General features: G+C 55.7%; 1 protein-coding gene across 3 annotated transcripts in view; it reads left to right on the plus strand.

The window, feature by feature from the left end:
- Positions 1-480: 480 nt before the first annotated feature.
- The window catches only part of VIPR1 (vasoactive intestinal peptide receptor 1), a 32,777-nt gene continuing 19,411 nt past the window's right edge, over positions 481-13,846 (plus strand). For 2 of the 3 annotated variants that reach the window (XM_081072348.1, XM_081072350.1), the window contains exons 1-2: positions 481-664; positions 11,456-11,564. In XM_081072348.1, coding sequence (XP_080928474.1) covers positions 587-664; positions 11,456-11,564 — 187 coding nt within the window. In that variant the 5' untranslated portion in view covers positions 481-586. The remainder of the gene's footprint in view (positions 665-11,455; positions 11,565-13,846) is intronic. The other variant, XM_081072349.1, reaches the window with a different exon arrangement.

The raw sequence follows: 13,846 nt of genomic DNA on the forward strand, positions 1-13,846 counted from the left end.
CGCAGCCCTCCGCCTGGGGGATAAGTGTCGTGGTCCTGCCCGGCGTCACCGGCCCTCCGAGGCGCACAGTGAAAAATGGGAAGGCTGGCCGGGAGGCCTCCTGAAGACGGTGGCTCTGAAGGCGGACGTGCAGAGCGCCCTGGGCAGAGCTGAGGGGGCGTGCGGGAGTGGGAGACGGAAGCCAGGCGCTTGGGAACGTCGTGAGCCACGCAGGGAGGAAAGAGACGTGTTAGGGTGTCGAGACTCCCGGGATGCAGTCCGAGGGCGCGAAGGCTTGTCAATGCCTGCAGGCTGAGGGCTGACGTACGGGATGGGCGGAGGGAACCCAGGGACTCCCCACGCGCCGGGTGCCCCCCCAGCCCCGCCTACACCTGCGCTGTGGCCCCGCCTCTGAGGACCCATTGGCTGTGACCGCCGCCGGTCAGACGAGCCCCCAGGGCCCGCCCCCAGCCCCGAACGGCGCCTCTGAGCTCTGGGGCCACCGCGGCAGCGCCACTCTGCCAGGCTTCCCGCCTTCGACCGTGCGGTGTGCCGCCTGCCCGCCCATTACCGGCGTGGTGCCACCGGCGCGGGCTCAGGGCGGACCATGAGCCCGCGGAGCCCGCCGCCTGCCCGCTGGCTCTGCCTGCTGGCCGGCGCCCTTGCCTGCGCCCTCCGCCCCGCGGTGAGTGTCCGCCGGGCCACCCGGAGTCCCGGCGGCTGGGGGTGGAGTGGGGGCGGCGAGAGCTCAGCCGTCTGTGCGCACGTCTACGTGCGGGGAACGAGAGCGCCGAGCACCGGGTCTCGCCTCGCGGCTCCGCCTGGGACCGGATATAGACCCTAGGGGAGGGGTCTCGGTTGCGCTTAGTCCCTCCCTGCACAGCTCGGAGCCCGCTCGGCGCTGTGATCTAGGACACCCGTGGAAGGGCTGCGGTTGCGAGCGGGCTCCACACTTGCCTTCCGTCTCGTGGTTGCGGGTGTGCGTGGGGTGGGGAGATTAGTGGATGCGGGGTCGGGAGCTGCGATCGAATGAAATGGAAGGTCTGGCAGACAGTGGGAGGGAGGCTGTGAGGGTCGGCATTGCGTGCTGTGCCGGTTTGGAGGTGTCTGTAGGGCGTTGTGTGTTACGTGGGGAGGGACGGCTCAGCCGCAGATCCAGCGCTGGGGACCCCGGGACCTGGAAAGGGATATTGGGGATTAGGTGGGTGACCAGCAGATCCTTCCTGTGCCCTCTCACTGCGCAGAGGTGAAAGGTAGGGAGCCCAAGGTGGAGGTTGGTGGGCAGTGAGCGGTTGGGGGTGGTGTTTATCAGCAAGAGCCAGCCATGTGCATGGGGAAAGCTGAGCAGGGATCAAACAGCCAATACGCCGTGTCCTCCCTCTTCCTCCCACTTCTGCTTCATTCCCACATGGGTATGTGTATGTCCCAGACCTGGGCCAGCATGCCCCATGTGTGGGTGTGTGTGTGTCTGTGGGTGGCTCACCTGGGCTACAGGGCAAATCATGGTTGAGGCAGGAGACACGTGGATCATCTCTCTCTAAGATCAGGGAAGACCTCAAGACTCACTGAATCTACCCAAGCCCATTTTCCAGATGGGCAAAGTGAGGCCTAATGACTCCAGAGCCACTCCTGTCCCCTACCAATCAGACCTGGACTGAGGTTGCTCTTCTCTCTGCCCTGACCCCAGGACTTGAGGAATCTGGGGTCGCTGCTTCGGCAGAGTCTAAAACCCAGTGGGTACCAGATCTGGCACCAGCTCCAGATTGGCTGTCCCATGTTACCTCCCTTACTGTCTCTTCCACCAGGGCAGGTTTCCATGTACCTAATGTCTTACACACCTTGAGGATGGGGCGCTCATTGCCTGTCCTGGGAGCAGACCTTATGTCAGTTGACAAGAGCTTCCCTTCGTCCCACTGATAGTCATGAGACCCACCTCCGGAGCACTCAAAGCCTCATGAAGTTCAGGCACCTGAGGCCACAGCTCTGGCACCACTTACAGCCCTGAGTGTCATGGAGCTTCCAGGCCTCAACAATCCTCTGGCTCTCCCAACCCTAGTTTCCGACCTCTCAAATTCTCCTTGGATGTGCCAGGGATCTTGAGACCATCACTGACACTCCATTCCCCCATCCCTGGAGGCCTCTAGCCCAGGTGAGGAGTGTTTTTTGTGAGGCTTCCCTTCATGCTAAGTCATATCTGCCTCACCTTCTGCAACAATCCGAGTCTGGCTCCTCCAAATGTATCTTATTCACTTTGTAACCAACTCTAGCTCCTCCTGCAGGCAGCCTTCCCTGATTGCTCCTTTTCCCTCGGCCCTCCCACCTCTGACCCCACCCTTCAGCCCTACTCACCTCCCAGCCTGGGCTTTTCTGACCATCCCATGGGATCAAGGGCTGAGGTCTCTTCCCCTCCTGTGTGCCCCATAGCCCAGTTCAGGGCTGAGCCCACAGAGGGAGGAGAAGGGACTCAGCAAGGACTGGGTGAGGGCAGGTTGGAATGAAGGGCCCCAGTTCCCTCTCTACTTCTTACCAGCCACTTGCTCCTGCACTGAATGGACATCAGGCAATCCTGCTCCAGCCGGACTTGAAGGTTGCGGGGGGGGGGGGGGGGCGGCAGACGTTATCAGAACCATAAAATGGCAGCTGCAAAGTTCAGTTTGAAGGCCCAAGGCCTTATCACTCCTGTTTATGGTGCCCTGACCTCAGCCTGGGAAGGGGAAATCTCTGAACACGGAAGCAAAAAAAAGGAAAGAAAACCTCTAGTGTCTCAGAAGAGGAAGTCCTCCCCAAGGCCACCAGTCCAGCCCTCCACTGCCTGTACCCCCTGGACAGCAGGCACAGGCTCCTCACTGGTAGCAAAACTGATTAGGAGAATGCCCAACCCAGCGGTGCGGGGAAGGATATCACAGAGGAGGAACAGACCCAAGTTCTGCCCTGGGAAGTTTCTCAGCCTGGTGGGGAAAAGCAGAGCCGGTGACCCAGGAAGAAGATCCCAGGTGGTTGTGGGGTGCAGCCTCCCAGAACTAAGTCCTGAAAGAAGAAGTCAGGGAAGGCTCCCTAGAGGAGGCAGGGCAATGCCCTAAAGAATTTGACCAAATGGGCAACCTTCTAGCTGAGGCCACAAAACAGCCTCTGTTGGTAGGACCAATGGGCCCGACCTCAGAAGGAAGAGGAAGCCCCCAGCTCCCTACAGACGCTAGTGGCTCGGGGGTGGGGGAGGCATGGCTCCTCTAACTCCTCTGTGAAGTGGGTTGCTGGCCACCTGCCCCTGAAGGCCTCACCTTGCCGTAGGCATCCTGCCTCAGCCATCTCCTTCCAACCTCTCTGGAGACTGTCTGTCCACAGTTGCCCAGGCCCTCTTGGTCCCCAGCAGGCCACCCTGTGGGCTTTAGGAAACATGGCTGCAGCTGTGTCAGGCCTCCTCTAGTGAAGTGACAACCTCAGTAAAGCCTGAGCATGGCTTCTAGGGGACTGTTCTGGAAGAGCGAGCTCCCATCGAAGGTTTCCACCCTCCCACCCTGGTGGCTTGAATCTCAGCCTTCCCTGACGTTTCTGGAGCTTCCATGAGGAGCCTGAACTGGGGCCAGGAGACCTCGTCCTCACCCCATTCCACAGCAACGGCCAGTTGACCTTGAAAACATGTTTAATTTCTTTGGAAGGGCCTCAGTTTCTCATCACAAAAGGGAGGGTGAAAACCCTTGGCCCAATGCGCAGGAGAAACGGAAAGAGGCCTGGGCTAGAGGCAGCTCCACCCTGAGTGGGGCCTAATCTTCCCCTGAGCCTCACAACTCTGCACCGGACTTGGTGGTCTGTCAGGACTTCTGTGAGACCTGGGAGAGATGAAACTGCTGAGTGAACTGTGTGACAGGTCGTTCCTTCCTCTTGATCCCCATCTGGGGGGCCTCGTGGTCTCTTTCTCAGCCCTTTGTTGCCCCCACCTGCCCAGGGGTCCCCAGGGCAGGCAGGAGTCCTGGGGATAGGGGCTGTCCTCATGAGGTAGCCAGATAATTTAAGGGGTAGGTGAGGCTCCAGGCCTCGGTAGGCGATGGGTCCACTCAGGGAGGGCCCGTGGTGGTAGGTAATGTGCCCCCTGTCAAAGCGGGCAGCGTCAGTGGCAACCCAACCTGGGCCGAGCCTGCCTCTCGCCCGGGCCCCTCACTGTGGCCCTTTTGGCTGTGGACACAGGAATGGAGCCAGGGGATAGACAAAGCCCCATCCATTTCTCTTTGCCCCTTCCCAGACTCCACCCTCCCTTGTGTGCCATCCCAACACAAAGCAGTTCTCACCGCACCTGGGAAAATGTGCAGTGTATGCAAACCCTCACATATCTTAGGCATATTTCAAAAAAAGAAAAAGAGACACAGTTTAACCTCTCCACCACATGATGGTTGCTTTTTTTTTTTTTAACTTTTATTTTGAAATTTTTCAGACATGCAAAAAAAAGTAGAGAATAGTATAATGAACATGGAAATACCCATTCCTTGGAGTGACATTAGCAAAATGGCAGTGCAGGAATTTCTAGCACTCATCCCTCCCAATTCCTCGGTTTGACACTTACTAGCCTTTAACAATTAATATTTGCCTCATTTGCTTTCATTGGCTGAAGTATTTTAAGATCAATTACAGACATCATGATCTTTTATCCCAAATTATTTTAAGGTGCATCTCTAAAACCAACGGACATTTTTCTATATAACTATGATAACTAACAAAATTAATAGGTTTCCTTAATATCTAATATTCAAATCTCCCCAAGCAGCCTTGAATCAATCATCACAAGACACATGGTGATATTTTCAGGGGTTTGGGTTTCACTGCAAGGAGCTTTCCTGCCTATGTCGTGAAGGGACTGTAGAGCGAGCTGGGTGAGAAGCGCGGGGACCTTGGGCAGTGTGCGTGAGCATTGAGCTGAGCTTCCCTGGACAGGATCCTATCTTTATATGCACCCCCTCTGATGTGGCTCATGATATGAGGGTCCATATCTCTCAGGAAGTGCCTCTTGGTATCTTAAAAACAAGTTCTTCCTGCACAATGGGTTCCCAGAGAAAGGAACGTGGTCACCAACCAGCCCCTGTGTCTGGAGGACTCCCAGTCTTGTGGTTCCCTGTACTGGTGCCCAGCCCTCCATAGGTTATCCCAACACCAACGTCACCCACAGACATCGTGTTTGTAACCTGAGTCCTCTTTCCCCAAGAGTGCCCAGGATGACTATCAAGGGACAGCATTTAAACCTGAATCCCTGGTGTCCCCACTTCACTGGCCATTCTCACCGTGAGCCTCTACAAAGAAACCCTGAAAGACTCTGTGTCCCTAAGTAAACCTCGCAAGAAGGGCCCTTAGATGAGACCCAGCTCCACCCCAAGCTGAACGTCTCTTTGCTTGCATTCTCAAATAACAGGAGCCCTTGTCCTGGTACCACTCTAAGCTGTGGAAAGCTCTGTCTTGCCCCAAGCCCATGCCTGCCTCCCTGTCTCCCCCTCTGCCTCACTGCCCCCCTCCCCACACACACAAATTCTCATTCCACCCTTCTCCTACCCAGAGCTCAGCCTTCCCCAAGGGATGGCGTGATTGGCAAAATATGGATTTGCACACGGGAAGATTCAGATTATTGGCGAAAGGATGTAAAACTACAGGGCGGTGCAGAGAAATGACTATAGGAAGGGGCGAGGGGAACTGTGAGTCTCGACACCTCTCCTCTGGTGGGCACAGCTGCCTAGGTATTAAGACTGGGTGGTAACAGTTAGATCAGCCTGGCATGAGGGGCTGGGCTGGCTTTGGCAGTTACTGCTGACACTTCTTAGTAGTCCCCTAGTGTGCTTTACATGTTAGGCTCGATACAACCCTAGAAGTAGGTGCTGCTGTCATTGTCCCTGTTTTATAGATGAGGTGGGGTGACTTGCCCAAGGTCACCCATCCAGGAAGTGGCAGTCTGCGTCCAGAATCTGTGGGCTTAACTAGGCTCTGCCATCTCACTAAGAAGAGCTGCTTCTTCCAAAGTGGCTATGGCATGCCACATGCTGCCCTGGGAATTTAGAGATAGTTTTTAACTAATTAAATGCATAAATACGAAGTGACAGCTTGGGAAATGGTCACACATGTCTACACCCCTGTAGCCACTACCTAGATCGAGCGATTACACATTCCGATGACCTCCCCCCACAAAGTGTTGCGTATGCCCCTTCCCAGGAAGATGAGGTCTCATTTCAACTTGGTTCTCTGTCCTTTGCAAAGTATGTTTCTCCTCTTTTCTGAGACTTCTGGATTCCGTGATCTACCTTACCTTCCTGGTCCCCTGCCCTTTTCTCTTACTCCTTCTCTCCTCTCCCCTCTGCCTCTTCTGATGCAGGCTCTCCATGTCCTTGCCAATTGCAACACAAAAGCCAAAGTGAGGGGGGAGCCTGGGAAGCCGGGTTGTGGTTCTGTGTGCCTTGGATCACACTACTTTCTCTCTGGGTCCTCAGTTTCCCCCAGTGATCCTTCACTGCCCCATGATTTCAATTGAGGAGGGCTTAGATAAATCATAAGCTATGAGATGGTAATGGGGGAATGGTACGTGGGACTACTCAGCCCCCTTCCCTTTATTCCCCAATCCCTGGCCCCCTCCAACCATCCTGGGCAGGAAAAAGAGCCCTCTTTGGACAAACCTCAAAAGCCCAGTCCCCTATGGTGGCTCCCAGTGCTTGGTAATTTTCAGGCAGAGAGTTCTTTCTCCTATCTCACCTAATCCAGTTCTTTCTCCTATCTCACCTAATCCAGTTCTTTCTCCTATCTCACCTAATCCAGTTCTTTCTCTTATCTCACCTAATCCAGTTCTTTCTCCTATCTCACCTAATCCAGCCTGCTGCATTTTCGATGCCTCTGAGACCAGCTACGCCTGGGAGGGACTCCTGCACCCCCGGCACACTGCTCTGTTTCCCTCGGTTCCACCTGCCAGAGTTCTCTGGACCTGGATGAGGCTGGGGGTTCTGCTTTGAGGCCAGTGGCTGTGGTCTCAGGCTCCCCTTGAGGGGATTGGGTATGGCCCACAACACGAGGCGGGCCCACCCTGTGTTTCCGAGACCCTAACATCTAACGGCTTCAAATTCCAGCACCTTCACTCTCCCCACCCATAACCCCAGCCTTTATCCCAAATCTCAGGGGCCCCACGTGGAGAGGAGAATGCAGGGCTTTCTCCCAAGCCCCTCACACTGGGGATAGAGAAGCGGGAGCACAGCTGAGCAGGTGGAAGTAACAAATTTTGGTAATCCCTGCCCCCAATCAGAGACTCAGGATTCTCCTGCCACCTCACTGTCTGGTCACCTCCCTGCTCCAGCAAATACCACGGCAGGGGACACAGAGGATCAGGATTAAAGAGATGCTATAGACATCCTCACTCTTGCCTAGGTCCCTTCCACTGGATTCCGGATCTCCTGTCATAGAGAAGGTGTTGGGGACCCCGTATGCCCTGAAACTCTAACCTCAAACCAACTGGAAGGTCAGGCTGACTTTAGGCTCGCTTGGAGCTCAGCTCAGCACAGAAGTTGGTGAGGGCCTGGAAGAAAGCCCAGCTTTCTCCTCTCCACATGGGGCGTCAGGAGACAAGTTGCGAGACCGTGGGCAGTGGTGAGATTGGGAAGGGTCTCGAATGCTGATGTTGAAGTGTGGGCTTTGACTCCTAGGCCGTGGGGCCCCTGAGAGATTTGAAGCAGGAGAACGAGAATGGGGATCACACTACACCTCAAGCTGAAGGTGGTGGGGCTGAAAGCGGCTGCACTAGCCCAGGAACTGATGAGGCCTGGCCCTTGTCTGTATCTCCCAGCTTGTTTCCGGATGCTTCCAGGGCCCCCGGCTGCAGCCATACCAGACTTCCTGCAACCTTGAATGTATTGGGCATTTTCATGCCTCCATGCTTCTGTACACACCGCTGCTGCTTTCTGGAATGCTCTGACTCCACCTCTAATTGTCCAACTCTTACACATCCTCCGAGGTCCACCCACCTCTACTACCCATTCTCTATGAAGGCCACGCCCCAACTATATCCTACCCTGGAACCCTTCCGTGGATCAGAAGGCTTGCCTGTATCCGGCTGGGAGTTTTCCAACTTGGTGTGTCTGGAGTCCAGAGGGATAATGAGGATGTTTAGAACAGAGAAGTAAGTGGAAGAGGAAGTTCAAAGTCTGCCTGAATTCCTCAGTGATAAGGCTACAGGGAGCTGCCCTGGCCCCGTCCCCCAAAGGGCAATGGTTGACCAGATGGCCCTAGGCAAGGCAGTGGAGAAGGATTGATGGAGTCCAGACTAGCCGTCAGAGACTTCAGTTTCTTCTGGGAATGTGTATTTGCTGGATGACCTCAGGTCTCTCTTTGGGTTTCTATTTCCTCTACCCTTCTCCAGATGGGGCCCAGCACTCAACTAAATTGTGGTGAAGACAGAGCTCATCTTCCATACCAACCCCACTTTATTCAGAGATATCCCAGGCTCCTGGGTTACCCTGGGAACTCTTGCTCCCAGCTCTGCAAACTGCCTCTCGGGAAGGGCTCCGTGGCTGTGCTGCTAGGAGAGCAGAGCCGGCAAGAGAAGTTGACCCAACACCCTTCCACCCTCAGAGAGTGGCAGGCAGAAGTTGTCATGAATCCTGCGATGCCTTCGTGATTGGAAAAGAAATATATCTGGGCAAATAGTATGGCCACAGCCCTGGGGTAAGAGGGCCCAGCCAGTGAGGACATCTGTTTTCCTGTCCTCGGAGCACAAGTCTGAACTCTTCTGGTTACAGGGACAGAAAACTCACCTAGCTCAAGCCACAGAGAAAGGTATTGAGTCCTGTTTCTGGAACCAGGACTGGTTTCAGGCATGGCTACATGCCAGGGCTCAGATAATGTCAAAAGATTCTCCATCTCTCTATTCTGCCTTCAGTTAATGTGGTCTTATGGTTGTGTTCCACTTGGCAACAAGATGGTGGCAGTAGCTCCAACCCCCGAATCCCTTAAGATTTCTAGGCCAGTGGGAAAGAACAAATCCACTTGCCTAATTGCTTAATCCAGAGTCCCAGGAATGAGCCTCCTGGCTCTGAGTAGCCTGACTTGGGCCATGTGCCGACAGACACTATGGCCAGGGTTGCTCTGACTGGCTCAGGCCCGTCACATGTTGGTCCCCTAGAAGAGGGTTTGTCAGGACTCATGTACTAGGAGTGGGAAAGGAGGTGGTTTCCCAGGTGGAGATGAGGGCATGGCACTAGAGGAGGGTAATGGATGGTAGAAAGGAGCAACAACCAATGTCCACTACCATCCGTCCTGCTTTCGTGTTGTGGGAGGATAAGAGGTTAGAATGGGCAGGAGAGGCAGGAGAGGCTGGGAAGGGGCAGAAGGCTGACTGAACCCTGTTGCTGAAGGACAACGGGGCTGAGAAGGTACCTGGGAGAGAAGCATGATCCAAGCAAGCGAGGTAGTGGGACACTGGCTGGCATGGCCAGTCCCCAGGTTCCTCTTCCAGAGGCCACATCTGGGACCCATCTGGCCACCCCTCTTCTCATGCCTGAACGGAAAGAGCTGGCCACATCCCTTAAGACAGTCATGTCAAGTGTCTCATTCTTGGGAACTCTTATGGGCAAGAGAGGGAGGACATGACCCAAAGAGGGCCTACAGCACATTTCCTTGAAGTCTTATATCTTGTGTTTTAAACAGTTATACAAATAACTGCATCCTGCTCCGTAATCGTTCCATGTTACTGCCAAGTTTTAAATGATTTGCCAGCTAATGTATTTACCCCAATTGGTTGGTAAAATTAACGGTCCAAGAAGGAAACCGCATTCACTGAGTGACTTCCAGGCCCGTGGCACATAGGTGAGTGAGGTCTGGGTGCTGGAGAGTCTGAAAGACATTTTGAACAAGGAGACCTTCTCTCAGACCTGGGCTTGGTCAGCTGTGGTGCTTAGCTGGGAAAACTGGGGACCTCTGTGACAATGAGGCCCCATCAAAGCCTGCAACAAAGGGACGCAGGTCTGTGGCGTCTCTGGCACTGAGTTGTCCAGCTTCAGCTTGGACCCCCTCCCCCCCGCTCCCAACTCCCTCTATAGCAATGGAGAGTTCACTGGTACCTGGGCACTTATTTCTCAGTGGGGTCAACTCACTGAGAACAATGGTCAGAGTCACACGCTTGGTGCCTACAGGCCAGAGAGGTACCCCTCCCAAAGGAAGGAATTGAGGGAAAACTAGACCACCTACGTCTCCCCACACCCCCACTGCTAAAACCCATTGAGTCAACAGGGAAGGTGACTAAGACCCATTTAGCCTACAGGGAAACTGAGGTCCAGGAAGGTGAGGTCCTTGTCCCATGGTGGGAAGGACAAATTTAAAGAGATACTGAGAATCTCTGATTCTGGTGCAATCTTGCTGGACTCTTCCCCACAGCCCTGTTGGGGACTGTGACATTCTCCTCCCTAAGCAGAGATGAGGAAACTGATATGGAGTGTCTAAGGGTGACAGCCCTTTCCCTAAAACGAATGCGACAGTCAACAGCTGCCACCAGCCCAGCAGTTCCTCCGTGGAGGCCTTCACCTGCCCTTCCCCACCCAACGGCTCCCAAGAGCGGAATTTTCCGGCTGTTCCTGGGCATCCATCTATCACTACCGGGCATTCATCCATCACTCACTTTGACCCCAGAGCCAATGTCCCCCTGATACACAGGTCTCCCCACCATTGATGGGTGCAGGGGAGGCGAGGGGAGAAGCTTGAGTTTTTCCCATCCCTTCTCCCCACCTCCCAGAAACAGAGGATGCCTGGCCGGATGGCGAACCATTCCTAGAGGGGCTTTTCTTACTTCCTTAAATGTCCCCCCTCGATAGATCTGACTTAGCTTGAATTATTTAGAAGCTAAGAAGACGGCCGTTGAGGTCTGGGCAAGGAGGGCCGGTGTGGCCTTCCCAGCTGGTGACCCAGGGAAGTGAGCATAGGCTCCTGGAGAGGGTAGGAGGCTGGAAGATGCAACCGGACTCCAGTATTCCACCCAGGCCTGGCCCCGGCCACTGGAGGCCAGGGTCCACCTCCCGTAACGAGGTGGCAATATCTGGGCCCCACCCATCCATGGAGACTGAAGCAGGGACAGAGGACTCCCAGCCCTCCCACCCAGCTGGAGAATGGCAGAGTCTCCATGGACGGCTCGGGCCTCCAAGGACAGACCCTCTCTCCTCTGTCCAGGTCGGGTTACCCACAGAGTCCAAGTTGTTACAGCCGTGGTTGGGGGAGCCACCAAGAAGCCGTGACAGGATCCTCAAACAGATCAAGCTTTGGGGATGATGGACCCATTTTGGGGACATATCCATGTCAAGGGCAGGCTTCATTCTGGAGTGAGGCTCGGGATTCGGTCTGCGGTTGGGATTGGGGTTCAGTCTGGAACTTGGAGCAGTCCAGCAACCGGGCCTTGCTTGGCCCATGTTCCTGGAGTTTGTGGACGAGATGTGGGTCGTGGACGAAACTGATGGGTCCCCTTCCTGTCTCCGTCCCCCAGCGCGGCTGGGCGTATGAGCTGCCGGGGGAGGTGTGCGACTATGTGCGGATGTTCGAGGCGGAGCGCCAGCAGTGCTTGGAGGATAGCCAGCTGGAGGACGAAACAGAAGGTGAGGCCCCCCCGGTGGGGAGACGGGCACTGCAGACCCCCAAGGAGTCCCACCACTTACGTCGAGAGCCCACACCCACATCCTATTCAGTCCACATTGTTGGAGAGGGATAGCACCAAGCTGCTTCTGGGTGGTGAGGAGAGGATGCTGGGAGAAGTCGGGGAGCCAGATGGAAGAAGGAAGGCGCTAACACTCCTCCATGTTCCCATTATCCACCCCAGGTCTGGGGAGCTCCCAGCTGTTAGCTGAGGAGGGCATTCCAAATTGGGGTTCTCAAAAGTTAGTGGAGCCAACTCTGTCTTTGGGGGTCCCTACTCCTCTTCTCCAAGAAAGGGGGCGATGATGTCCATGGCTGCCAGCCCACCCAAGGTAGGAGGCCCAGGGCACTGCATGGTGGGGGCCTCTGACAGTGAGGCCTCCTGGCCCAGCCCAAAGAAGGGTTGGGGTAGCTCTGGTGGGAGCGCTCCTAGGTCAGGTTTCTCAGCCCCTGACTCAGTGGCAGCTGAGATGGGGACAAGTGGCCCCAGCACACCACACTCTGGGATTAAGCCATTGTACTGTTAGCATCTCAGAGGGAGAGCAGAAAACATTTGGGGACCATGTGGAGGCTCTGAGCCACCTTGGCAGTCTAGAGCAAGAAGGGGCCGTAAGCTAGTTTGCACAGGTGTGGAATACTCACTACGGGGCTGGGGGAGACTGAGGCCCAGCTTCTTCCTCTCATCCCGAGGCTCTGACACCCAGAGGTGACACCACACACGGGCCCTTAGGCACACACCGATTTCTCTATCCCAACCCACCCTCAGCAGGTCAGAGGAACCATCAGCTCATTATCTTGCTGATTAGGTGAGTCAAGGTCAGACTCAGAGGGTGAACACATGGGGCCCCCCACTCCTCTTCAGGGGGTCTGAGGGAGCTCCAGCCTGGCAGTGTGAAGGGTGGTGCCAAGGGCACCTTCAGGTCCATGCTGCGCAGCTGCCCAGACCCAGCACCCAGCAGGGCCATTGGATCAGATGACAGCACCCTCTACTCTTCACTCCGCCCTCTCCTCCCTCCCCGCCCCCCCCCCACCACCACCAATGCACTGCACTTGGCTCAGTTACCCTGGGCTGAGAAGGGAGGACATACAAAGGGCTTTCTTCAAAAGGAGCCCTCGAGGCAGATTAGGAAGGCTGGGCAGGATTTGGAGAAGCAGAGAGCTGGGAAGGTGGGAGGCACAGAGACAGACTGCCCTGGGGAGTGGAGGGTGGGGAGGGGGTTCCAGGCTCACTGAGAGGGAGAGGGAGGGCTGGAGAGTGAGGTGTCTGCTCCGGGGCTCCCTCCCAGGTCACCTCCCTGAGGCCGAGCTTCAAGTTACATAACAACCTTGCTCAAGAGCAAGGAGCATCTTTAATGTCTTCCTGGCTCTCCAGGCCCCTGCCACCTCTGAGGCTGAGTTATGCAACCCCTCCCGGGCCCTTCCTTCTTGGCTCTGGTGCCCAGCTCTCTGCCTCCTGCACCTAGGGGAGTGTGTAGCCTCGCCTCCCCCAGCTCTCAAGGAGGGACAGCCTCTTGTCTCCTGGGGCACTGAGACTGAGGCCTGGGTCAAAGGGTAGCTGGACCTGCCCACTGCCTATGCACCCGCCCCACCCCACCAGGGCAGGGAGGCAGGAGCCGGCTGCAGACCGGCCTTGACAGGTCCCAACAGGGGGAATCCAGGATCACAGGCTGCTCTGAGAGGCCCCAACCCCAGACTCTAGGCCGCGCTGTATCCCTCCCTGGACCCCAGGGCAGGCACCCTCGTGATCCCGATGAGGTTATTGCTGGCACAGGGTGTCTGTCAGGTGCCAACACTTTGTCACCAGGCGGCTGGCCTGAGATCCAGAGGAGGGCAGGCATGAGTCAGGGGCAGTGAGTCTGTCTGCCCAGGACTTGTGTGGGGCTCTGCGTATGTTCATGCACTTCCAGGTGTGTGCTCCTGGCCCATGTCTGTCTGGTTCCGAGTCTGTACCCCTGGGGTCCGCAGCTCCATGTCTGACTCTGTCTGTGTGTCGAGATGTGTGTTTGTGTAAGCCCTGAGAACATGCCTGGATAGGTCTGCCTGGTAGGCTGTGTCTCTGTGTTTTAGGGTGTGTGTGTGTGTGTGTGTGTGTGTGTGTGTGTGTGTGTCAGTGTGTCAGTGTGGATATCTACAATACACCCAGTCATATCTATGCATGTGTGTCTGTGAGTTATGCGTGTATCTGTCTGTGCCTATATTTGCCTGTGTCTGGTCTTTCCGTGTCCAAGTAAGCATACATGTATGT

Source organism: Rhinolophus hipposideros (genome assembly GCF_964194185.1).
Source record: "Rhinolophus hipposideros genome assembly, chromosome: 14".
In the NCBI taxonomy this organism is placed as follows: Eukaryota; Metazoa; Chordata; class Mammalia; order Chiroptera; family Rhinolophidae; genus Rhinolophus; species Rhinolophus hipposideros.